Raw genomic sequence first — 27,909 nt, 5'->3', positions numbered from 1 at the left:
CCTTTTTTCCAGCAACATAACATCAGATACAACGGGACTCCTCAATCTCCGTAGATACAGGTATGGGGTTGGCGTTTCAATGGCGAGACATTGGTTGAGCAGTTTTATACTGGGGGCACTGCTGGCCTCCGTCATTCTCTATGCAATATTTGTTCAAAAACAAGGTGAGCTTTTGTTATTTAATAATAATGTAGGGAAGTAGGTAAGTAGTTAGGTAGTGCTCTATTTATACTGTCAGCTTAGAACAAGTTGTTCCATTATAAGTAAGTACTAACAGTTTAGATATGTAGGTACCTACTTATACACCCAATCCTGCAATGTACTGTCTTTACTATCAAAATAGTCATTATGGCATTCTAAGGAGGGGGGGGGGAATGGATAAAACAAATAATAAATCTGGCAGCCTGGAAACATGTTGATAAGGAAAGGGTACATTGAATCTTTTATCATTATACTCATACTCATTGTGTTTTCATTTTCAGGAGAGACCCCACCTATCCAAAGCAGTCGGGAGGCCCAGCTCCTGTCTAAGATGCAGGATATGGAACAGCAGCTTGTATCTCTCCGCAACCAAATCAGTGCCACCATTCCAATGCCAACCCCAGCCTCCTTTCTATGTACCAGTAGGAAGGTAATTTTAAAATATAAATGAAAATACTTAGTAGGTACTAGGTAGATTTATCCAAAAGAATTCTAGGTAGGGTAATGAATTCCACCACCAGATAACAAAATACATAATCTGATATTCTGGGACATAAGAGGCCACCATTCCAATGCCAACCCCAGCCTCCTTTCTATGTACCAGTAGGAAGGTAATTTTAAAATATAAATGAAAATACTTAGTAGGTAGGTACTAGGTAGATTTATCCAAAAGAATTCTAAGTAGGGTAATGAATTCCACCACTAGATAACAAAATACATAATCTGATATTCTGGGATATAAGAGGAAAGAGGAAGACTTTTTTTCTAAGACGTTTGGTAGGAGAACTATAACAATAGAGGTCTTATGAACCTGAAAATAAATAGAAGACAGGATAGGAGAAATCCAGCCTTTCTGAGAACAAAGCTCATTCATTTAGGATTAAGTTCGCCCCAGACAGAATCAAACCAGCAACCTAGCACTTACAAGGCAGACAGACTACCTTCCAAAACATTTATTCCAGTGTCCAGCAGCACCCACTAATCTGGACGTTACCACACTTTGGACGGACCCAACGGAGGCGGCATGCTTCCTTGACCTGAGGACGGCAGAGGAGGTCGATGTATGATGCTAATACAACAACTACCTTCCAAACTAACTAAGCTGAAGAGAAAATTTGATATCTTTTTCTTAAAGCTTATAAAGAACACGTTTTTTGTTTAGTTGTACCTAAAATCCTAGCATTTTTTTGTTGTACCTAGATAGCATTGTTATGGCTACTTTTAAAGGAAAGGTTTGTTATTTCCTTGGTATGCTAAACACTGACTGGTGGATCCGGGTTTAAATATGCGAAAACAGGAAATTGAATCTTAGAAGAAGAAGAAGAAGAAGAATGGGGTAAATTGAGACTTTAAGTTCAAGCTGGCATTACTGAATATCCCTTGAAGGCTAGTTTTCATTTTCAAAGGGATGTTCCCCAATACCAGGCAGACTAATAAAGTAGCTATATTAAAGATTTTTTTCTTTATACATAAGTAGATATTTAAAAGTGTCTCAAAATCAGCTAGCTTACCCCATTGACACTTGATAAGGTATCAAATAAATTTAAGTCTTAATTTATTTCTTGCCATTTTAAAAGTTGAAGTTGAAGCTTCAACCAATGAAAAGGCCTCTTTATCTAGTGCTGAATAGTCAATTTGGGTTTTGCTATTCCGGCATTTTGATTATTTTAGGCTACATTTTACATTTAGCTGTGACTAAGTTACATATTTGGCGTGAAAATTCGTAATGATACATATTTAGCTGGTTTCAACAAACCGTTCCACATTAGTGGGTGATTTTATTGATAACTTGGTCAACAATAATTTTATTTCCATATGTTGAAACGGTTGACATTATATTTCGCTAAAGGTCTTAACTTTGGAAATTTCCGTGTGCTAAGTTCAATGTTTCAAACTATTGTACCCACTGGTCCACTAGGTTGGGTTTCGTTACTCTATCAAATATTGAAGTAAGTGCATTAGTCTTATAGTTCGCTAAGGGTCTTAACTTTGGAAATTTCCGTGTGCTAAGTTCAATGTTTCAAACTATTGTACCCACTGGTTCACTAGGTTGGGTTTCGTTACTCTATCAAATATTGAAGTAAGTGCATTAAGTTATACGCGTAACGTCAATCCCGCTACACCACAATAATCGAGCGGTTAACAAAGACATTTTCGTTACATGACAAACGGCCTGATTATGTGGCAACATCTGTCTTAAAACCTAAGGGTCGCGAAACTATCAGAGGGTCAACTGGTAAAGTAAGTTTGGTTCTAGAAGTTCACTTCTATTATGAAGGGTAAAGATTTCAAGTGAGCTTAGAAGTTCGGTTCTAGGAGTCACGCTGTAACCAGAGGGTCCACTGGTAAAGTACGAGATGAAGGGTAAAGATTTCAAGTGAGCTTAGAAGTTCGGTTCTAGGAGTCACGCTGTAACCAGAGGGTCCACTGGTAAAGTACGAGTGAGCTTAGAAGTTCGGTTCTAGGAGTCACGCTGTAACCAGAGGGTCCACTGGTAAAGTACGAGTAAGTTTAGTTGCGTCGTATAGCGTATAGCTTACACAATACTTAGGATGATAGATATGGGGTGCACCAGTTCGTTCCGTACACCACACTCAAGTTTAACCAAAATATTACTGTGGGGGAAACGTGGTTTAATTGTTGAGAAGCTGGCTTTTGTAATGTTTAGTTGCGTCGTATAGCTTACACAATACTTAGGATGATAGATATGGGGTGCACCAGTTCGTTCCGTACACCACACTCAAGTTTAATAATAATAATAATAATATTGAAGTTTATTTTATGTCACATTAACAATAAAATGTTCTTTTGGAATAAATCCCTTTAAGTACTAAGGGTCGCGTGGGAGCTTACACAATACTTAGGATGATAGATATGGGGTGCACCAGTTCGTTCCGTACACCACACTCAAGTTTAACCAAAATATTACTGTGGAGGGGGGGAGAAACGTGGTTTAATTGTTGAGAAGCTGGCTTTTGTAACCAAAGTTTAGCATGAGCTTGGCGGTGAAACCTTCTGCTCTAGAAGATTTCTCAATGCCCCTCAACAAAATAACTACTGGGATGAAAGGACTTTTAGTTCTTTTGAGCAGGATCCTTTCAGCTGAGGCTAAGAATAGAAGAGCTTTCTAAAGCCAATAAAAATGAGATATTACCTGCTGGTGTGGTCCTCTTTCTTGTTCTATTTATCAGCACTCAATGTTCCATTAATTTACTTGCAACTGTTTGAGAAAAAGAAATTTAGAATTTCGTAAAAAAAGTTACATTTTAATTTGCTAATCAAAAGTGCAATTATTATTATTTTTATTTGGTCACTTTATTCCTTTTTTATTATTTTATTTTTACTTATTCCTCATTATTATTTTTTGTTTTTCCTGTAAATATTTCTGTTCAATATTTTTTTTATATATATAGATTTCATTTCTCAATTTTTACATTTTGTCATGTAAGGAGAAATCAGTGATGGGCAAATTTAAATTTAGAAAAAAACAAAGTAAAAATACATAGCTGCCAGCAATAGGGTAAGTTTCCTTGAGATAAGGTTCGTTGGTATAAATTTGTTCTTGGGGTATTTTCATATTAAATTTAGTTTTTGTTTAATAAGAATTACTTAGAGATACACTAACAAACTGTATTGCAAGGAATTTTCGAGTTTGTAGGGCAACCATTTGCCTACTAGGCAGCATTTTATTTACTCTTTTCATGTAGAGCTATAGCTGCAAATTAGCTCGTTAGTTAACCAATTTGGATTGGTTTGATGCCAAAATTTTGGCTTAGAGGAGATTGATCAGTTTGGTTTGTCCTTTGAGTTGATGTTAACTAAAGACAAGTTAGTAGTTGGTTCACTTTTTCGAAGAGGAGATTGATCAGTTTGGTTTGTCCTTTGAGTTGATGTTAACTAAAGACAAGTTAGTAGTTGGTTCACTTTTTCGAAGAGAGGAGATTGATCAGTTTGGTTTGTCCTTTGAGTTGATGTTAACTAAAGACAAGTTAGTAGTTGGTTCACTTTTTCGAAGAAAAAAAATATCACAAATACGTATCAAAATCTCAAATAGTTTTCGTTCTCTGTTGAGTAATTTTTCCTGCAAAACTGGTAGATTTTCACTCTGATTTTTCCCCTGCCAAAAAAGAAATTGAACTCAAGTATGTTACAGTCAAATCCTTACACTATGTCGTTCTCTGTTGAGTAATTTTTCCTGCAAAACTGGTAGATTTTCACTCTGATTTTTCCCCTGCCAAAAAAGAAATTGAACTCAAGTATTTTACAGTCAAATCCTTACACTATGCAAACACAAATACCTCCAGGGAAATAATTTCTCTCAACCTAAATCATCTACTGATCTACATATCCCTATTTTATTTTATTTTTTCAAAACCAATTCCATAGTCCCCTTTGGCTAGGATAAATATTTACATATAGGACCCCCTATTTGATAGGGCCTTTAAATATTTCATCTGAACAAGCCTCAAGTGTCTATGGTATTAACCAATTCCATAGTCCCCTTTGGCTAGGATAAATATTTACATATAGGACCCCCTATTTGATAGGGCCTTTAAATATTTCATCTGAACAACCCTCAAGTGTCTATGGTATTATTAATGGTCCAACACTGAATTTTATTATCTGTTGAAAATTTTCTTCATATTCCAAACACTAATACCTAAATAAATTATATTAATGTTTATGTAATGCTTATAATATCTGACCAATTATTTTGTCCCATCACACTATAACAGGTTTGGGGTTTTTTGGTTAATTTATTCTTCAAAATTTTAACATCAACTTTGCTTTCTACATATATCAATATTTGCCCGCCCCTCCATCCGTTTTTCGTAAAGCTTTTTTTATCTTTAATTCGCCTTGAATATTTTCAGAAATGGAATACGGTTACTTTTTAAATTAATTAATTCTATATAGGTAATTTATTTTATTCAACTTTTTACCACTCAAATGTCTTCCTAGGAGCTTAGAATTTACTTGAACAAAATTATTGATATCAGTATAATTTATCCTCTAGCTGACACAAAACGTACCGAGTTATGTACTTGGAGTTTCATCTCTAGTGTTATTTATTAAAAGTCTCAAGTTCGAGGTAGGTACTTAGGTAAGTTTATTTTATTTGACGAATAACACAGGATTTGAAAAATTAAGTGAGAAAGTTGTCAACATCGAATTATTTTTCTCAGGATGATAAAATCAAATGTCTCGCAAGATAAGTGATTGAAAAATTAAGTGAGAAAGTTGTCAACATCGAATTATTTTTCTCAGGATGATAAAATCAAATGTCTCGCAAGATAAGTGACATAATATAAATAAATCAATATTATTTAATACGTGTAGCTTGTACCTAACCTAAGTTAGTTCACTTCAATTTATCCCCATTGATTTATTTAATTTCTTTAAATGTTTTTATTGTCATAATTTAAATAAATCAATATTATTTAATACGTGTAGCTTGTACCTAACCTAAGTTAGTTCACTTCAATTTATCCCCATTGATTCGTTTAATTTCTTTAAATGTTTTTACTGTCATAATTATTAGGTACAAATTGTTATTGTACTCTTACAATAAATTAAAAAAATAGGCATATTATAAATTTATATTAGGTTACCCAATTCAAATGGCGTCATTACAATAATATTATGTTTTCATTATTCTTATATTTCTTGCTACAAAATACATCAGATGAGTTTTGATGTTGCTTTGACTATTTTCCCGAGAAGACTTTTTTTTTCAAGGCTTATTGCTTAGAGTTACTGAGTCGAGGAATAAAGATCAACAAAAATGAGATAAATGCAAAGATAAATAATGTTTATTAAATCTGGCTCTAAGTTTGGATTATCTATAGCATATTATAAATTTATATTAGGTTACCCAATTCAAATGGCGTCATTACAATAATATTATGTTTTCATTATTCTTATATTTCTTGCTACTAAATACATCAGATGAGTTTTGATGTTGCTTTGACTATTTTCCCGAGAAGACTTTTTTTTTCAAGGCTTTTTGCTTAGAGTTACTGTGTGAGAGTCTCGAGGAATAAAGTTCAACAAAAATGAGATAAATGCAAAGATAAATAATGTTTATTAAATCTGGCTCTAAGTTTGGATTATCTACATCGAGGAATAAAGATCAACAAAAATGAGATAAATGCAAAGATAAATAATGTTTATTAAATCTGGCTCTAAGTTTGGATTATCTATAGTGTTCATTTTGTTCAGATATGATCTAGTACGCACCTATTTACTTAACCTTTACCTAGTACATCATTTTCTGCTTTCCACTCATTAGAATTTTGGAAAAGCTTACATTATTTAATAATGCTTTTTCCCCCGATCTAAAAATATGTATTCTTAAAATCTTTCATTTTTTGTTTCTTCATTGGGTTCATTTTGTTTTACAGTAATTTTATATTCGTTTATTTTTGAACTTTTTTTTTCTTAGCTCTCGTATGTTTATGTTAGACATATTTATTTTGTTTAGAAGCCCACTGGCCCACTGTATTTTATTAGTGTGACTTTTGGTTTTGTTTAGCTGTAATCTGGTTTGTTAAACGTGTTCAAAGAAAACAAAGGTTCTGTCGGGGCCGTATTCTTCCAACACCCCACGTTAGACATAAAAATGTTATTTTAATTAAAATAATTAAATTATTTTACTTTATTTAATTTATTATAATTAATTAACATCTGGTGGTTTTTCATCTTAAGTTCTTAACTACTGACAGTCATTCAAACACCCTTTTTTTCACAAAATAATTTCTCACAAGATTCTCAAATAAAAAAATGTCAACGTGAAGAAAATCAGTTGGATGAACAGTGGATTTGAATTTTTTTTCAAAGTTACTTATTGATTTTTTATTCATTTGTTTATTTAATTGTATTAAAGTCGTGTAGATTTAATTAAATCTAATACCGAGGGTTTCATAATTGGATTACGATGGCATGATTGTAAATCCACTACCCAGATTGATTTTTTATTCATTTGTTTATTTAATTGTATTAAAGTCGTGTAGATTTAATTAAATCTAATACCGAGGGTTTCATAATTGGATTGCGATGGCATGATTGTAAATCCACTACCCACCTCAGTTGTGTTCTGTGAAGTCCCAGGTAGCAGAGACTCAGGAATGTTGGTGAACAGAAGTGTGTGGGTGTCAAAACCAGATTTGGGCTGAATGATAGTCATTCTACTTCATCCTAGAATCAAAATTCTTCCATTTTGTGAGCCTGGTAAGTGTAGTGTTTCAAAATGAAAGAATGTAACATGAAAGTTTTATAAAATTTTATACGGCTGGTCTAGAAATAACTCAGGAATGTTGGTGAACAGAAGTGTGTGGGTGTCAAAACCAGATTTGGGCTGAATGATAGTCATTCTACTTCATCCTAGAATCAAAACTCTTCCATTTTGTGAGCCTGGTAAGTGTAGTGTTTCAAAATTAAAGAATGTAACATGAAAGTTTTATAAAATTTTATACAGCTGGTCTAGAAATATCAGGAAGTTTTCCCCTTGTCCACTCTGGTTCTATTATGAATCCCTTGATCTGTATTGAAAATCAATATGTCAATAATATGAATATTAGTTGTTTTGGATGTATACAATGTGCCTAGTGTTACTAAGAGTATGGCCAGGTAAGTAGGTACCACCTACTGGATTTAATTATTATTTGTAGGTCAAACCAACAGACCAAAGTCTCATGTGAAAAGATACTTTGGGCTTCTGTGCCAGATCAGATTTATGATCCTCAGGAAGTTTTCCCCTTGTCCACTCTGGTTCTATTATGAATCCCTTGATCTGTATTGAAAATCAATATGTCAATAATATGAATATTAGCTGTTTTGGATGTATACAATGTGTACAGTGTTACTAGGAGCATGGCCAGGTAAGTAGCTACTGGATTTACTTAATGGTAGTTGTGCATAAGGCGCGTCAATGGGACATTACAAAAATCCTTTTAGAAGAGGGAAGATACTTGCTTAAGGAGTGTTCCTAGTGAAGTTTTAAAAGGCGCAAAGTAAAAAAAGTCACATATTTTAATTGATTAGCACTTAAGAAACGAACTTTGAAATCTTAGGCGCGTCTTCAGGAATGTTGGTGAACAGAAGTGTGTGGGTGTCAAAACCAGATTTGGGCTGAATGATAGTCATTCTACTTCATCCTAGAATCAAAGCTTCTTCCGATCTAAACTGATAAAGTATACCTACACTAGTAGGTAGAAAGAATTTTTTATCTCTTTAAATATTAAATTTACTTGGCTTATTTAAATAAATACAGTAGAAACTCGATTGTAACGAAATTCAAGTGAGAGGGTGATTTGTTCGTTATAACGAATTTTTGTTGCACCGAGCGAGGTTACGTTATAATAATTGTATTTTGAAAGGATACGGTTACTTTATAACTATTTTGAAGGGAATCGACTTTTTTTTCGCTTCTTCTACTTCTACTGTACAACATAACAGACTGCAGCAGTATTAGAAATTAGGATAAATGAAAATAAAACAAAAGAAAATAATAAAAGACAGTAATGTACCGAAACTACATGTGTAATTGACTGCAGCAGTATTAGAAATTAGGATAAATGAAAATAAAACAAAAGAAAATAATAAAAGACAGTAATGTAACGAAACTAGGTACATGTACATGTGTATACTGTATAGTACCGAAACTCGGTGCTTTTGACACATCCACTACTTTTCAAACCCCCGGGCACGGGAAAGTGCAAAGTGACTCAGCTGATCAGTGGCGTTCAATGAAATATATTTGGGGAGGACGGAACGATAAAGTTAAGATCCAGTCCTCGATTTGTCTCCTGAAATTTTCCAAGGAAATACTATGTGTACATAGGTACTGATTTTCTCTAATCACGATCGAATAAAAAATTTCCGGAGGCCAGCTTGTTTAGTACCTATCTCCTATCTATGTATCTACCTACCTACCAAAGGCTACGTCCCAACCTCATCGCCCCCTCATTTCGAGGGTACCTACGCCACTATAATATTATACTTATACCTTGTTCTTTTGTTGTAAATGGAAAAGAAGGCGTGTTTTATTTTATTATTATTTTTAAAAAAATTCTTGTACTCTTCCAATTTTTACAGGTAAGAGGGGCCATAAACTGATAAAGTACCTACACTAGTAGAAAGACTTTTTTATCTCTTTAAATATTAAATTTACTTCGTTTATTTAAATAAATACAGTAGAAACTCGATTGTAACGAAATTCAAGTGAGAGGGTGATTTGTTCGTTATAACGAATTTTTGTTGCACCGAGGCGAGGTTACGTTATAATTTATTGTATTTTGAAAGGATACGGTTACTTATTATAACTATTTTGAAGGGAATCGACTTTTTTTTCGCTTCTTCTACTTCTACTGTACAACATTACAGACTGCAGCAGTATTAGAAATTAGGATAAATGAAAATAAAACAAAAGAAAATAATAAAAGACAGTAATGTAACGAAACTAGGTACATGTGTATAGTACCGAAACTCGGTGCTTTTGACACATCCACTACTTTTCAAACCCCCGGGCACGGGAAAGTGCAAAGCAGTGAACTCTACCATAATGGTAGAGTTCACTGGTGCAAAGTGACTCAGCTGATCAGTGGCGTTCAATGAAATATTTTTGGGGAGGACGGAACGATAAAGCTAAGATCCAGTCCTCGATTTGTCTCCTGAAATTTTCCAAGGAAATACTATACATAATTATGTACCTACATACATAGTTATTGTAAAATCATTATTATTATTTTATTATACACATTTTTAGCCCGTCCTTCCTTTATTATTACGATAGTAATAAAAGAGGTATAAGGGACGGACTATTGTATTCGCTTCGGTGTTGTCGGTCTGTCTGTACCCATATAATAGAAGGACTTATCCAAACCTGGTCGACCTATATATCAAATTATCAAATTAAAGGTCTTTTTACCAGGAACACGAAATGGTTCTATTATGAATCCCTTGATCTGTATTGAAAATCAATATGTCAATAATATGAATATTAGTTGTTTTGGATGTATACAATGTGCCCAGTGTTACTAGGAGTATGGCCAGGTAAGTAGGTACCACCTACTGGATTTATTATTATTTGTAGGTCAAACTATCTAGAACACTCTTAAAGTAAGTTTTTCCTCTTATATAGAAATTTTGAGTAAATTTGCCATTGACGCGCCTTATGCATAATTACCTACTTAATTGTTATTTGTAGGTCAAACCAACAGACCAAAGTCTCATATGAAAAGATACTTTGGGCCTCTGTGCCAGATCAGATTTATGATCCCTGAGCTAGCCCCAAAAAAAAAAAAAAAAAAAAAAAAAAAAAAAAAACTCCACTATCTGAACTACTTACTTTCTTAATTTGTCACATTTTCTCACACAAATGAGCTCTGATCTTGAAATTTGTAGCGATGACTTATGAACTCAGGGTGTGGTTATGTATCGGGTTGAAATGAGCTCGGACGAGGTGAGATAGGATATTGTTTCTACAGTTTTGCATTGGAGTGGTAACTTTAGGCAAGGATAGCGTGGGAGTGTTGGGTATTTTTTCTAACCCTCTGTCCCGGCGGCAATGTTTAAAATTTATTTTATATTTATTTTTGTTTGCTTTGTAATTCGCTTGTTAGTAATATCTAATATAAATGAAAAGTATAGTATAAACGTACAAACTCGAGATAAAAAGTAAAAAAATGAATTCAGATTGTATTATTATTTAAGAGGTTTGACAGAGAGGGAACTTGTTATAACATGAGACTGCAGTGCTTAAACCCAGAAAAAAGTAAGTTAAAGTCTACCTCTGAAAAGGTCTATAGACCTCAGAAATAAATAAGGTATAAGCTACCTTGCTCACCAGCAGGTTGCCAAGATGACAAAGGCCACCAAATGTGAAAACTAAGGACAATACAGAGAGGAATATTTAAATAACATGAAAAATAATTTAATGAGCCTTTTACAAGTTTCTCACATGCTACCTTCAGTGCTGTTTATAACATGAGACTGCAGTGCTTAAACCCAGAAAAAAGTAAGTTAAAGTCTACCTCTGAAAAGGTCTATAGACCTCAGAAATAAATGAGGTACCAGCTACCTTGCTCACCAGCAGGTTGCCAAGATGACAAAGGCCACCAAATGTGAAAACTAAGGACAATACAGAGAGGAATATTTAAATAACATGAAAAATAATTTAATGAGCCTTTTACAAGTTTCTCACATGCTACCTTCAGTGCTGTTTATATTAATAACTAGCTGAATTCCGTCGCTTCGCTCCGGAATCCCGCTAGTTCATCCCGAGGCATGGCCAAACTTGTGGAAAAGGCATGGCCGAACTTGTAGTTATCAAACTAAAAACATAAACGAAACTCAAATATTAGGCGAGCGAGGAAAAGGCCAAATGTGAAAACTAAGGACAATACAGAGAGGAATATTTAAATAACATGAAAAATAATTTAATGAGCCTTTTACAAGTTTCTTGCATGCTACCTTCAGTGCTGTTTATATTAATACCAAATGTGAAAACTAAGGACAATACAGAGAGGAATATTTAAATAACATGAAAAATAATTTAATGAGCCTTTTACAAGTTTCTTGCATTCTACCTTCAGTGCTGTTTATATTAATAATTCCAAATAGATTACAATGTTATTATATTTTCCTTTTTTCCAGCAACATAACATCAGATACAACGGGACTCCTCAATCTCCGTAGATACAGGTATGGGGTTGGCGTTTCAATGGCAAGACATTGGTTGAGCAGTTTTATACTGGGGGCACTGCTGGCCTCTGTCATTCTCTATGCAATATTTGTTCAAAAACAAGGTGAGCTTTCATTATTTCATAATAATAGGGATGTACATAATAATTCATAATATGTAGGGAAGTAGGTAAGTAGTTAGGTAGTGCTCTATTTATACTGTCAGCTTAGAACAAGTTGTTCCATTATACTAACAGTTTAGATATGTAGGTACCTACTTTTTTTTTATCATTCGTCCATAATGATAAAAAAAAAAACTTATACACCCAATCCCACAATGTACTGTCTTTACTATCAAAATAGTCATTATGGCATTCTAAGGAGGGGGGGAGGAGGGGGGGAATAAATAAAACAAATAATAAATCTGGCAGCCTGGAAACATGTTGATAAGGAAAGGTTACATTGAATGAATCCGCCCCGGGCGGGAATCGAACCCGCGGCCTAGCGCTTACAAGGCAGACGCACTACCAACTAAGCTAACTAGGCTGGCAACTAGGAGATTTGATTTTCACAACTAGTGAATTTTCTTGTACGCGATTTGTGAATATTAGTACGATTGTGAAAAATAAAATCCGCCCCGAGCGGGAATCGAACCCGCGGCCTAGCGCTTACAAGGCAGACGCACTACCAACTAAGCTAACTAGGCTGGCTTCAGATTGTACAAGTTGCGGAAAAAATTTCGAATTTCCCGCCAACTTTACACGCTCATGAAGGCTGTGTTAAGTTACCACATCATTTTCCACACGCCAAGAAAGGACGGGAATGGCCTATCTCAACCCGGTACATAAACACACCCTCAAAGCGAGAAAGTTTTAGATAACATAACACTTCGGTCGTTAATTTAAGACCGGTTTTAGCGTCACCTATGTATGTTAAGCTACGCCGAGCAAGGCCAATAAATGGATGGGTGACTTCAACATTATATTGGAAATAAAGGAAGAACGGGCTCTAGTCTTGATTTTAAATCATTATACATGAAAGTAAAAGAAGAGAAACAGACTGTTTAACTTTTTTACATTTGATGGCATAATTGAACTGTTAATATTTTCAGGAGCCAGTCATACCAACTTGTGAAGTGATTCAGGTGGCTATTGTTTGTGCCGGTTACAACTCCACCCGTAGTCTAGTGACACTTATCAAATCCATCCTATTCTATCGGAAGAATCCTCTGCATTTCCATTTGATAACGGATACAGTAGCATTGAATATTCTGCAGACATTGTTCTCCACATGGAGTGTTCCACAGGGTATGTTGACTGGACTAACAATTTTTATTTCCATGCTATGAATTTTTATTTCTAAAGATCCTTTAAAGCAGGCATGTAAAACTATGTAATTGCTCTTTCTCTTTTTTTTTGTATATGTTTTAATGTTCTAAGCTCTAAGCAATTGTAATTGTATTATGGAACAAATAAATTACCAAATGAGTCGTACCGAAGAAGTAAAAATCATCATTTGATAACGGATACAGTAGCATTGAATATTCTGCAGACATTGTTCTCCACATGGAGTGTTCCACAGGGTATGTTGACTGGACTAAGAATTTTCATTTCTATGCTATGAATTTTTATTCCTAAAGATCCTTTAAAGCAGGCATGTAAAACTATGTAATTGCTGTCTCTTTTTTTTGTATATGTTTTAATGTTCTAAGCAATTGTAATATTGTATTATGGAACAAATAAATTACCAAATGAGTAGTACTTACCGAAGAAGTAAAAATCATTTGAAAAAGAAGGGAAGGGAATACACAAACAGTTTTCGTATCAACAATCCGTGAAAAATGAGGTCTCTTCATCCCGAAGTCGAAGAGAGAAGGAGGACAGGATAGGAGACAGCCAGGCTTTCCGAGAACGATACCCGTTTCAAATAAATGTCTCTTTTCTTGTTTCCCAAAAATGGAGTTTCTTCTTACTATTTAGTATGGAATTATTAGACATATCATCAACAATCCGTGAAAAATGAGGTCTCATCATCCCGAAGTCGAAGAGAGAAGAAGGACAGGATAGGAGAAAGCCAGCCGTTCCGAGAACGAACCTTATCTGTTTAGGACAGAGTTCACCCCGTGCGAGAATCGAACCCGCGAATATTAGTTTTATTGTGTGTTGAAAAAAATTGTAAAACTTGTTAGATTGTATTTCCGGACTTCTTCTTTGTACCGGTCTTGTACCGGACACGGAAAGTAAGAAGTCCGGACTGACGTGACGATTTATCATCTCTATTTTTTCTTCTTCTCAGTGGAGGTGAGCTTCTACCTGGCAGATTCAGTAGTGGAGGATGTCTCGTGGATTCCCAACAAGCATTACTCCGGTGTCTACGGTCTACTGAAGTTAACTCTGCCCAAAGTATTACCCGAGACATTAGCCAAGACCATAGTCCTGGATACAGATGTGATATTTGCCACTGACATAGCTCAGCTGTGGGCACTCTTCTCCCGTCTCAGACAGAGACAAACCATAGGGCTGGTGGAAAACCAAAGTGACTGGTATCTGGGTAAACTGTGGAAGAATCATAAGCCGTGGCCTGCACTAGGTAGAGGGTAAGTGAAATCCCCAAGCTTCTACCTGGCAGATTCAGTAGTGGAGGATGTCTCGTGGATTCCCAACAAGCATTACTCCGGTGTCTACGGTCTACTGAAGTTAACGCTGCCCAAAGTATTACCCGAGACGTTAGCCAAGACCATAGTCCTGGATACAGATGTGATATTCGCCACTGATATTGCTCAGCTGTGGGCACTCTTCTCCCGTCTCAGACAGAGACAAACCATAGGGCTGGTGGAAAACCAGAGTGACTGGTATCTGGGTAAACTGTGGAAGAATCATAAGCCATGGCCTGCACTAGGTAGAGGGTAAGTGAAAACCCCAATACCTACTTATCTAGATTACCTACTTTATATCGGAGATTAGTAATGTCCAAATAAAACACCACCAACTAATTCATCAGATACCGCCCCGGCTCGGCCGTCATAACTTTAAATAGGGACAACAGCTAAACCTAACCGTAACCAGTCTAGCTAGCTGGTAGTTTCCAAGGGTTCTCTCTGCTTTGAAACATTAAACACAAGTCCTCTCAATGGTTGACTGTGATTTACTTAGGATGAGCCAATTAGGGAGTTTAACACTATTGTTGATGTGGCTGTGGATGCCTGATGAAAAAATTAATGAAATGAAAATCGATCTTTCCCCTCTCCCCCTTAGTATTCAATTTTATCATCACCAATCTAATTTACCGAAATCTTCAACCCAAATCCTCATTTGGTTCCAGGTTCAACACAGGTGTCATTCTCCTGGATCTGACTAAGCTCCGTGACATATCCTGGGCAGGATTCTGGCGTATTATAGCGGAGAAGTTCCTACTGACCAGGCTATGGACCAGCCTGGCAGATCAGGATATATTTAACGCTATCATTAGTGAACATCCGTACCTCGTGTATACGCTGCCTTGTCAGTGGAATGTACAGCTGAGTGATAACACGAGGAGTGATGAGTTGTGCTATACAGAGCTGACCGACTTGAAGGTGAGTAACTGCGGGTTCAAGGTAAAGGCCTGTTCCCACTTGTCGTGAGTTTCATCCGATTTTCCCCCCCCGAATGTCCTGTAGGTAATGTAATTTAAATGAGAGTGTTCCCTCTACACGCGACACGATTTTTTTTCTGAATGACAAGAGGGAACGGACCTTGAGGTTTAAGGCTTATCGTCCCGAAATCGAAGAGAGAAGGAATACAGGATAGGAGAAAGCCAGCCGTTCCGAACCTTATCCGTTCGGGATAAAATCCACCTCGGGCGGAAACCGAACCCACTACCTATTGCTTAGGCAGACGTCCTACTTTCCTAGCTAACTAGGCTGGAGCGTTTTATCCTGTATAGTACCCAAGGCAATACACTGCTAAAACACCTTCATTTCTGCTTCCAGATTATTCATTGGAATTCACCCAAGAAACTCAAAGTAAAGTTTAAATGAGAGTGTTCCCACTACACACGACACGATTTTTTTCCGAATGACAAGAGGGAACGGACCTTAAGGTTTAAGGCTTATCGTCCCGAAAGCGAAGAGAGAAGGAATACAGGATAGGAGAAAGCCAGCCGTTCCGAGAACTGTGTAGGATAAAATCCACCTCAGGCGGAAACCGAACCCACCACCTATTGCTTAGGCAGACGTCCTACTCTCCTAGCTAACTAGGCTGGAGCGTTTTATCCTGTATAGTACCCAAGGCAATACACTGCTAAAACACCTTCATTTCTGCTTCCAGATTATTCATTGGAATTCACCCAAGAAACTCAAAGTAAAGAATAAGCACATGGAATTCTTCCGCAACCTCTATCTTACCTTCCTGGAATATGATGGTAATCTATTGAGACGAGAATTGTTTGGCTGTAACCTAACGCAAACCACTCTACAACAGGTAAATATTCGTACTATACCTTCCTGGAATATGATGGTAATCTATTGAGACGAGAATTGTTTGGCTGTAACCTAACCCAAACCACTCTACAACAGGTAAATATTCGTACTATACCTTCCTGGAATATGATGGTAATCTATTGAGACGAGAATTGTTTGGCTGTAACCTAACGCAAACCACTCTACAACAGGTAAATATTTGTACTATACCGCCCCCACACTATCCCCTCATGGTTCACTTCAATTATTTTTATTGTTCAAATACATAAGTAACAGTAGTTAATCGAGAAAAGAGGTTTGATAGAATAACCTGTGACTATGGAGGTCTTATCGTCCCGAAAGCGAAGAGAGAAGGAAGACAGGATAGAAGAAAGCCAGGACCGGTTAGGAGAAACCCAGCTGTTCCGAGAAGCCAGAACGAATCATTTCTGTTTAAAAGTCCGCCGTAGGCGGGAATCGAACTCGCGACCCAGCGCTTACAAGGCATACGCTCTTCCACTTTATTTTATGAACTTTCTTCTTCCTAGCCTTTTTCTATTTCAATAATAATTTAAAAAAAAAAAAAAAAAAAAATCTGTTTAAAAGTCCGCCGTAGGCGGAAATCGAACTCGCGAGCCAGCGCTTACAAGGCGTACGCTATTCCACATTCTTCTTCCTAGCCTTTTCATATTTCAATAATAATAATAGTGCTTATAATAATAATAATAGTGCTTGTAATAATAATAGTGCTTATTTATACTGCTCGCATAAGACTGAAAAGTCCCTTTACTCCAGCAGTACTAGGGCTGGTGGAAAACCAGAGTGACTGGTATCTGGGTAAACTGTGGAAGAATCATAAGCCATGGCCTGCACTAGGTAGAGGGTAAGTGGAAACCCCGTCCAATACCTACTTATCTAGATTACCTACTTTATATCGGAGATTAGTAATGTCAAAATAAAACACCACCAACTAATACATATTTCTGGACATGGTCTTCACTTGACTGGAGTGGTGTCAAGTGAAGTACTCCAGTCAAGTGAAGACCATGTCCAGAAATATGTATGATATTGTACTTGACCATTATCTCAAACTAAACAAAACCACCAACTAATTCATCAGATACCGCCCCGGCTCGGCCGTCATAACTTTAAATAGGGACAACAGCTAAACCTAACCATAACCAGTCTAGCTAGCTGGTAGTTTCCAAGGGTTCTCTCTGCTTTGAAACATTAAGCACAAGTCCTCTCAATGGTTGACTGTGATTTAGGATGAGCCAATTAGGGAGTTTAAGACTATTGTTGATGTGGCTGTCTTTCGACTTTCCCCTCTCCCCCTTAGTATTCAATTTTATCATTACCAATCTAATTTACCGAAATCTTGAACCCAAATCCTCATTTGCTTCCAGGTTTCAATGGTTGACTGTGATTTAGGATGAGCCAATTAGGGAGTTTAACACTATTGTTGATGTGGCTGTTGATGCCTGATGAAAAAATTAATGAAATGAAAATCGATCTTTCCCCTGTCCCCCTTAGTATTCAATTTTATCATCACCAATCTAATTTAGCGAAATCTTGAACCCAAATCCTCATTTGGCAATGGTTGACTGTGATTTAGGATGAGCCAATTAGGGAGTTTAACACTATTGTTGATGTGGCTGTTGATGCCTGATGAAAAAATTAATAAAATGAAAATCGATCTCTCCCCTGTCCCCCTTAGTATTCAATTTTATCATCACCAATCTAATTTACCGAAATCTTCAACTCAAATCCTCATTTGCGCACAACAACTGCTCTCCATATGTTACAAAATCAAATCAGCAATGGACTAAACCAAGAGAGGCCTTGCGAGCGTTCAATAATGGTGGCTCTTGATTTATCAAAGGCATTTGATTCTATCTCCATTGAAATCCTGTTAGAAGACCTGCTAAACACAGATATACCTTGGACAGTAAAACGGTGGCTGTTCAGCTACATGAGAGGACGAAGCACCTATGTTGACTTCCGCAACACCAAATCAGCCTCGCGAAGCATGAAGCAAGGCGTTCCTCAAGGAGGTGTCCTTTCACCGACCCTCTTCAACATCTACCTCAGCAAAATCCCTGCACCACCTGAAGATATCACACTAATATCCTATGCAGATGATTGTACGATTCTAGCAACAGGTCATAACATCACAGAACTAAGTACCAAAATTAATGAATACCTCTCTACTCTCAATGCTTGGTTTACTCAAAGAAAACTAAAGCTGTCCCCTGGCAAATCTTCGGCAACATTATTTACAACTTGGACCAAAGAGGTAAACACCCAATTAGACATCAAAATTAATGACCAACGTCTTCCGACAATAAAGAATCCAAAGATTTTGGGTCTAATCCAAAGTTTCATTATTGTATCGAATGCGCCATTCGTTTTCGTCCACTCTAATGGGTCCATAAATCCTTCTAATTATTTTTCTTTCAAATCTTCTTCACGCGGAATCGAATGGTGAAACTTTTAGAACTGTCCGACTTAATGTAATAGAAAGTCGTGTGATGTTCACACCAGATTTTTTAAGTACATACCATACATACCATACCAAATGGCACTACAGCCCGGGGTGGGCCTTGGCCTCCTCAACTATCCTCCTCCACTCAACTCTGTTGTTCACCGCATCTCTCCATCCTCTCACTCCCATTGTTTGCAGGTCTTTTGTGACGTCATCCATCCATCTTAATCTGGGTCTTCCTCTCCTTCTGTTGCCGTACACTGTGGCTTTCAAGATCTTTTTGGGCCTCCTGTTCTCCTCCATTCGTTGTACGTGGCCAAACTATCTCATCCTCTGTGATTTTATAAACCTTACAATGTCTTCCCCATTGAGTATGTCATTTATTTCATTATTGTATCGAATGCGCCATTCGTTTTCGTCCACTCTAATGGGTCCATAAATCCTTCTAATTATTTTTCTTTCAAATCTTCTTTTTTTTAAGTACTTCAAGTAAAAGTAAGTTAACCTACATTGTTTAATTTCTCCCTCACAGGCCGAGCTGTCCAATTTAAACGAGGAAGACCCGTGCTATGATCTTCGTCGCTCCAAGCTCACCAGTCTACGTACACATCTTTACTTCCTCGAATACGAATATGAAGCTAGCTCGGATGGTAATGACGTCACACTGGTAGCTCAGCTGTCCATGGATAGACTGCAGATGGTGGAGATGTTGTTCTAGGATAAAGAAGTTGTGTGATGTTCACACCAGATTTTTAATCCGAGATCTCTCTATGTGCCACATTTTGTCTACCCATATATATGTAGTTACTATACATTTCCCTCTTCCTTTTACTCTATCATTCAGAGTTTAGATCTGTAGGCTGTAGAAACCAGAGGCCTATATTCTACGAACGAACGACTTTTCACTACAAACATTGAACCAAAGTAAATGCAAATTAATAATCTTATTATTATTTTTTTTTGTTAATTTGTATGTTGTTTAGTATTAAATGTATGGATACGGTACTTAAAATGCAGGCAGCTTAATATGCAGGAGTACAAGAATTCGATGAAGGAACAAATCCGTAATGATAAAATACTCAAGAGTCAAGTTATGTGCGTTTGAATCAGCGTGAAAATGACTTGTTTTCCTACCTGGAATATGATGGTAATCTATTGAGACGAGAATTGTTTGGCTGTAACCTAACGCAAACCACTCTACAACAGGTAAATATTCGTACTTTACCGCCCCCACACTATCCCCTCATAGTTCACTTCAATTATTTTTATTGTTCAAATACATAACAGTAGTTGAGTAGTTAATCGAGAAAAGAGGTATGATAGAATAACCTGTGACTATTGAGATCTTATCGTCCCGAAAGCGAAGAGAGAAGGAAGACAGTATAGAAGAAAGCCAGGACCGGCTAGGAGAAACAAAAACATAGTGAACCCCAACAAAAGCAACCCCAACAATGTTGACGAATATGAAGCTAGCTCGGATGGTAATGACGTCACTCTGGTAGCTCAGCTGTCCATGGATAGACTGCAGATGGTGGAGATGTTGTTTAAACATTGGGAGGGACCTATTAGTCTCACCCTGTATATGTCGGATGCTGAAGCACAGCAGTTCCTTAGCTATGCAGGTAATACAGGGTGTTCAACTCTGCTTTTCTACTGTTTTAAGAGGAAAATGACCTGATAGTCAGTTCCCAGCATTTGATACCAACCAACTTTTTTAAGAGGTTTGCTAGAGGGAACTGTAACTGCTGAGGTCTTATCGTCCCAAAAGCGAAGAAAGACAGGATAGGAGAAAGTCAGCCGTTCCGAGAACGAACCTTATCTGTTTAGGATAAAGCCCGCCCCGGGCGGGAATCGAACACGCGACTCATCTCTTATAAGGCAGGCGTGTTACCCTCCAAGCTAAGTAAGAACATACCTCCTGTAGGCTGGCAGTGCCGCTCCGTTTTTAAACTTCAGACTTTTAAGGTAGAGCACAGCAGTTCCTTAGCTATGCAGGTAATACAGGGTGTTCAACTCTGCTTTTCTACTGTTTTAAGAGGAAAATGACCTGATAGTCAATTCCCAGCATTACCAACCAACTTTTTAAAGAGGTTTGATAGAGGGAACTGTAACTGCTGAGGTCTTATCGTCCCAAAAGCGAAGAAAGACAGGATAGGAGAAAGCCAGCCGTTCCGAGAACGAACCTTATCTGTTTAGGATAAAGCTCGCCCCGGGCGGGAATCGAACACGCGACCCATCTCTTATAAGGCAGGCGTGTTAGCTAAGTAGGTATGAACATACCTCCTGTAGGCTGGCCGTGCCGCTCCGTTTTTAAACTTGAGACTTTTAAGGTAGTTTTTTTTTTAAGCTTTGTTAGAATATTCTAAAATTCTAGATTCTATAAGTTAGTTCTACATGATCACGTTTCTCATTATTTCAGGCAACAGTGAGGCATTACGGTCACGTCGTAACATAGGCTATCACGTGGTGTACAAGGAAGGTAACTTCTATCCCATCAACACCCTACGTAACGTGGCCCTCAATCAGGTCTCCACACCCTATGTGTTCCTCCTGGACATTGACTTCCTGCCCATGTTTGGTCTCTATCCCTATCTGAAGAGTTCCATACGGTCTATGGATATGCATGGACATGGGGGCAAGAAAGTGCTGGTGGTGCCCGCGTTTGAAACACAGCGCTACCGTACAGCATTCCCGGCGAGTAAGCAAGACCTAGTCACAATGCTCGACACTGGAGCACTGTATACGTTCAGATACCATGTGTGGCGACAAGGTATGTTCTTAAATAACCTGCCTTGGTGGTTTAGTGGTCAAGACGCTCGCCTGTCAAATAGGAGGGCGTGGGTTCGATCCCAGCTGAGGTATGGAATTTTATCTTCATTTATTTGAGAATTTGACCACATAATAATGGAGCTCTAACGGTTAGGTGGTAGAGAACGCCTCCGGCGTTAACCTCGCCTAGTGGTTACCTTCCACTCAAGAGTCTATTACCATTTATTTGAGAATTTGACCACATAATAATGGAGCTCTAAGGGTTAGGTGGTAGAGAACGCCTCCGGCGTTAACCTCGCCTAGTGGTTTCCTTCCACTCAAGAGTCTATTATTATGTTGTTTTCCAAGCAGTTTGATAGAGAGAACTGTAACTGCTGAGGTCTTATTGTCCCAAAATCGAAAAGAGTAGAAAGGTCAAGGTAGGAGAAAGCCAGCCGTTCTTAGAACGAACCTTATCTGTTTAATATAAAGTTCGCCTCGGACGGGAATCGAACCTCATGCATACAAGGCAGATGATGTTGTGAGTTGTATTTATTATCGAATCTAATTTTTGATTTCAGGTCATGCTCCTACCAATTTCTCTCGTTGGGTGAATGCTACAACTCCTTATCAGATAGAATGGGCTCCTGATTTTGAACCTTACATAGTAGCACATCGTGATCTACCACGCTATGATACACGCTTTGTAGGTTTCGGATGGAATAAAGTAAGTACCAATATGTATCGGTGAATGCTACAACTCCTTATCAGATAGAATGGGCTCCTGATTTTGAACCTTACATAGTAGCACATCGTGATCTACCACGCTATGATGCACGCTTTGTAGGTTTCGGATGGAATAAGGTAAGTACCCATATGTATCTAAGATAACTATAAAGTAAATAGGTATAAGTAGACACATTTGAAAAAATTATGGAAATTTTGTATTCTATGGCGATTCCATTGACTTTGATCCAAGATACATGTTTTTTGTTTCTAATTAGCCAATTCTGTAACCTATCATATAAAAGCAAGATCCATTCACTCAATGATAATAATAATAGTGCTTATTTATACTGCTCGCATAGGACTGAAAAGTCCCTTTACTCCAGGAGTAGGCTACTACTACTATTGTGGTCAAATTCTCAAATTATATGAGGATAAAATTCCATACCTCGGCTGGGATTGAACCCACGCCCTCCTGTTTACCAGGCGAGCGCCTTGACCACTACACCGCCGAAATGATCGCTCTATCTCCAGAATCCCAACACCTAGAAAGCTGAAATTTGGTAGAAATAGTCCTCATAAGTTCTGGATGTGCAAGAAGAAAAGTTTTCGCCGAAATGTAAGTCAATCTCAAGTCAAGTTATAATCAATTTCCGTGTCAAAGCACGGGAAACCTAACAGTAAGTAAATATCCCAACTGGAGCCTTGTCGATTTCTTATCATCCTCTTCTTTCTCCCTCAGGTATCTCACATCATGCAACTGGTCGCAGAGGGCTACTCGTTCTACGTTCTGCCCAACGCATTCATTGTGCACCTGCCCCATGCACCTTCGTTTGACATCGCCAAGTTTCGGGCATCATCGGCCTATCGCCACTGTCTGAAAATACTCAAGGCCGAGTTCACACGAGAGCTCCAGGTCAAATACGGGACGAACTTCAAGGACACGGACGATAACAGATGATCTTCCCTGTCTGTACTCACAAGCCAGGTCTTCTGAGTACAGATATACACGTTCCAAGAACAAAATGAGCCACGTTCCAAGAAGTCACACGAGAGCTCCAGGTCAAATACGGGACGAACTTCAAGGACACGGACGATAACAGATGATCTTCCCTGTCTGTACTCACGAGCCAGGTCTTCTGAGTACAGATATACATGTTCTAAGAACGAATTGAGCCAGGCCGTTCCTGATGGATCACTGGAGTTAAGCAACATTGTGCGTGGTTCGGAGTCACTCTAAGCATAAAATTCCATACCTCGGCTGGGATTGAACCCACGCCCTCCTGTTTACCAGGCGAGCGCCTTGACCGCTACACCACCGAGGCAGGTAGGATTGGCATTTCTTCTCTGTCTTTTGCCTGCCCATCGATCCGTCATATTATCCACTTTAAGAACTTAAACCTCTGTGGCTGAGTGGTCAAGAGCACTGATTCTCAACCAGGAGGTGCTGGATTCGAGTCCCGCCCATTGCTGAAAATTTCTGACCGAAATTTTCCGGTCCTGGATAGGCATGGATGTAAAAGTATGTGCCTTAAAGTTATGCGAAAGCGGTTCTAAGGTAGGTACAATCTTTTTTTTCGCATAAGATGTTAGGTGTGTTTAAGGTGACACAGGTGTCATCTGTTTGTGGCCTGGGCATAAGATGTTAGGTGTGTTTAAGGTGACACAGGTGTCATCTGTTTATATGTGATAAGAATTTTGTTTCTCGCTTCATTCTAACTATAAGTATTATGTATGTATTTCTATTTTTTATTAATTAATAATCTTATTAATTTTATTGTTAATTTGTATGTTGTTTAGTATTAAATGTATGGATACGGTACTTAATATGCAGGCAGCTATTTTAATTGTTGATTGAGTACAAGAATTTGATGAAGGAACTAATCCGTAATAAATTACACCGAAAACCGCCAAAAAGCGGTAAAATGCCGCCAACCGTTGCACTGACTTGTGTCAGAATGAACATTGTTGCTGAGTAGCGCTCTTTCTGACGAAATTGGTGTACATTTTGACACAATAGAAAATACTTTGGACTTCGGGTTGAGTTTTTTTTTCCGTTTTTCATAAATTTATATCTAAGTGGGTAGCTGCATCCTGAGATTCTTGAGGAATTGGGGAATCCATTTAGACACGACTAGAACTGAATGCCAACAAGTGGACCTTAAAAGGAGGGGACGAGTCCTTCTCTTTGCCTGCCGCTTTAAAGGTAATCTTTTATGGGAGTTTTGTAAGTAGAATACTCTTTAACGGCAGCCTAAATTTTACCGTTGCCTACTCTACAACGGGAGTATCTAGTACCTACATACATAGCTACATATAATAATAGTGCTTATTTATACTGCTCGCATAGGACTGAAAAGTCCCTTTACTCCAGGAGTAGGCTACTACTACTATTGTGGTCAAATTCTCAAATTATATGAGGATAAAATTCCATACCTCGGCTGGGATTGAACCCACGCCCTCCTGTTTACCAGGCGAGCGCCTTGACCACTACACCGCCGAAATGATCGCTCTATCTCCAGAATCCCAACACCTAGAAAGCTGAAATTTGGTAGAAATAGTCCTCATAAGTTCTGGATGTGCAAGAAGAAAAGTTTTCGCCGAAATGTAAGTCAATCTCAAGTCAAGTTATAATCAATTTCCGTGTCAAAGCACGGGAAACCTAACAGTAAGTAAATATCCCAACTGGAGCCTTGTCGATTTCTTATCATCCTCTTCTTTCTCCCTCAGGTATCTCACATCATGCAACTGGTCGCAGAGGGCTACTCGTTCTACGTTCTGCCCAACGCATTCATTGTGCACCTGCCCCATGCACCTTCGTTTGACATCGCCAAGTTTCGGGCATCATCGGCCTATCGCCACTGTCTGAAAATACTCAAGGCCGAGTTCACACGAGAGCTCCAGGTCAAATACGGGACGAACTTCAAGGACACGGACGATAACAGATGATCTTCCCTGTCTGTACTCACGAGCCAAGTCTTCTGAGTACAGATATACATGTTCCAAGAACGAATTGAGCCAGGTCTTCTGAGTACAGATATACTTGTTCTAAGAACGAATTGAACCAGGCCGTTCCTGACGGATCACTGGAGTTAAGCAACATTGTGCGTGGTTCGGAGTCACTTTACGGGTGACCGTCTGCAGACTACAAATGCTACTGACTGTCGGAGTGCACATTAAAGGCTCGTTCCCACTTGTCGTTCGGAAAAAAATCGTGTCGTGCGTAGTGGGAACCCTCTCATTTAAATTACTACAATAATAATAATAATAATAATAATAATAATAATAATAATAATAATAATAATAATAATAATAATAATAATAATAATAATAATAATAATAATAATAATAATAATAATAATAATAATAATCATAATAATAATACTTCTTTAGTCAGCTCCCATGGTGTAGTGGTCACTGCACTCGCCTTGCACGCGGGAGATCCGGGTTCGATTCCCGGCGGGGTCAAGAAATTTGTATCATGCAAATGATTGATCCCGTGACTGGCTGTTGCGGGGCCCACTCAGCCTCGTGAGGAAAATGAGTAGCTATGACATGTAAATGCGCATAGCGACCGGTGCCAGCATGGTAGGTAAACATTGGTTGTTAGGATTATTGAGATACTTATTGGGAAAAATCCTACAATGCTGCAGTGAGCACCAAAGTTGTGACATAATAACACAAAGAAATTGCATTTACTTTGGTTCAATGTTTGTAGTGAAAAGTCGTTCGTTCGTAGAATATAGGCCTCTGGTTTCTACAGCCTACAGATCTAAACTCTGAATGATAGAGTAAAAGGAAGAGGGAAATGTATAGTAACTACATATATATGGGTAGACAAAATGTGGCACATAGAGAGATCTCGGATTAAAAATCTGGTGTGAACATCACACAACTTCTTTATCCTATTAAATGATGCTTATTTTGGTTGTTTTTGTTCTAATACCCTAACTTTTACAATATCTCTAACCGTTTAGTCGGTATAGCTGAAACCCGCCAAAAAAAGGTCGAAAACCACCAAAAAGCGGTCAAAATACCGCCAACCGCAGCACCTATCTTAACGGTATAGTAACTACATATATATGGGTAGACAAAATGTGGCACATAGAGAGATCTCGGATTAAAAATCTGGTGTGAACATCACACAACTTTCCTTATCCTATTGAATGATGCTTATTTTGGTTGTTCTTGTTCTAATGCCCTAACTTTTACAATATCTCTAACCGTTTAGTTGGTATAGCTAAAAACCGCAAAAAAGGTCGAAAACCACCAAAAAGGGGTCAAAATACCGCCAACCGCAGCACCTATCTTAACGAAACGTTTAGAGTTGCATCCTTGTCACATTTGTGAACTACGTACCAAATTTCAAGTCTCTAGCTCATACCGTTTCGGAATATTGTTAAATTACAGCGAAAACCGCCAAAAAGCGGTAAAATGCCGCCAACCGTTGCACCGATTTTAACCGTGTTGCATCCTTGTCACATTTGACAGCTATGCCAAATTTCAAGTCTCTAGCTCTTACCGTTCTCGAGATATTTTGTTTACAGACAGAAGGACAGACACACAGACCAATGGCTGAAACTTTGTATTTAGGCTCTAGGGACCTCAAAACATTTGGTACTAAAAACTGACCATCGAAAATTTGACCCGATTACATTACTTTCCTTCCTATAGGATAAGGAAAGTAAAAAGAAGTAGGTACCTACCTACTTCCATTCCATTCCATTTTTTTTTGTAATAAATTAAATAATTAATCAAATTATTGTAAGTTAATGTAAACAGTATACTCGTAGGTACTTGTACATATACCTAACAACCTATAACTATTGCACTTGGATACTTGAAGGAATGCGATATAAAACTATACAATATATGTACATAATTACGCATAAGATGTTAGGTGTGTTTAAGGTGACACAGGTGTCATCTGTTTGTGGCCTGGGCATAAGATGTTAGGTGTGTTTAAGGTGACACGGGTGTCATCTGTTTGTGGCCCAGGCATAAGATCGGTGCAACGGTTGGCGGCATTTTACCGCTTTTTGGCGGTTTTCGGTGTAATTTAACAATATTTCGGGAACGGTATGAGCTAGAGACTTGAAATGTGGTATGTAGTTCACAAATGTGACAAGGATGCAACTCAAAACGTTTCGTTAAAATAGGTGCTGCGGTTGGCGGTATTTTGACCGCTTTTTGGTGGTTTTCGACCTTTTTTGGCGGTTTTCAGCTATACCGACTATATACGGTTAGAGATATTGTAAAAGTTAGGGCATTAGAACAAGAACAACCAAAATAAGCATCATTAAATAGGATAAGAAAAGTTGTGTGATGTTCACACCAGATTTTTAATCCAAGATCTCTCTATGTGCCACATTTTGTCCACTCATATGTAGTTACTATACATATCCCTCTTCCTTTTACTCTATCATTTAGAGTTTAGATCTGTAGGCTGTAGAAACTAGAGGCCTATATTCTACGAACGAACGACTTTTCACTACAAACATTGAACCAAAGGGTTTGAATTTAAACTTCGCACTTTTCGCTCCTCGTGAAGAAAACGCATTCTGTGAATTTTTAATTCTTTCGTAGCAATAAAACAACTGCTACATTAGACTCGTGTGGTCTGTGTCGT

At 37.8% G+C, this 27,909-nt stretch overlaps 1 protein-coding gene and 1 long non-coding RNA gene across 3 annotated transcripts; both read left to right on the top strand.

Moving 5' to 3' along the window:
* Positions 1–14: 14 nt before the first annotated feature.
* On the top strand, positions 15–27,281 carry LOC103507155 (LARGE xylosyl- and glucuronyltransferase 2-like). The gene is made up of 13 exons (XM_026822094.1): positions 15–164; positions 483–631; positions 12,995–13,190; positions 14,179–14,479; positions 15,205–15,457; positions 16,191–16,343; positions 19,339–19,456; positions 20,276–20,428; positions 21,226–21,576; positions 22,136–22,281; positions 23,023–23,325; positions 23,876–23,929; positions 27,181–27,281. The coding sequence occupies exons 1-11, from the start codon at positions 80–82 to the stop codon at positions 23,239–23,241; spliced, it is 2,124 nt and encodes a 707-aa protein (XP_026677895.1). The 5' UTR covers positions 15–79; the 3' UTR covers positions 23,242–23,325; positions 23,876–23,929; positions 27,181–27,281.
* Positions 7,174–11,988, top strand: LOC113466561. 2 transcript variants are annotated; one of them, XR_003390926.1, is made up of 2 exons: positions 7,174–7,431; positions 11,857–11,988. It is a non-coding gene; the product is annotated as an uncharacterized LOC113466561 (long non-coding RNA). The 2 variants fall into 2 exon arrangements; XR_003390925.1 differs by lacking the exon at positions 7,174–7,431 and adding an exon at positions 7,522–7,617.
* Positions 27,282–27,909: the final 628 nt, after the last annotated feature.

Source organism: Diaphorina citri, unplaced genomic scaffold (genome assembly GCF_000475195.1).
Source record: "Diaphorina citri unplaced genomic scaffold, Diaci psyllid genome assembly version 1.1 scaffold293, whole genome shotgun sequence".
NCBI classification, from domain to species: Eukaryota; Metazoa; Arthropoda; class Insecta; order Hemiptera; family Psyllidae; genus Diaphorina; species Diaphorina citri.
Note: the sequence above shows the minus strand (reverse complement) of the source record. Positions and strands in the feature narration are given on the sequence as shown.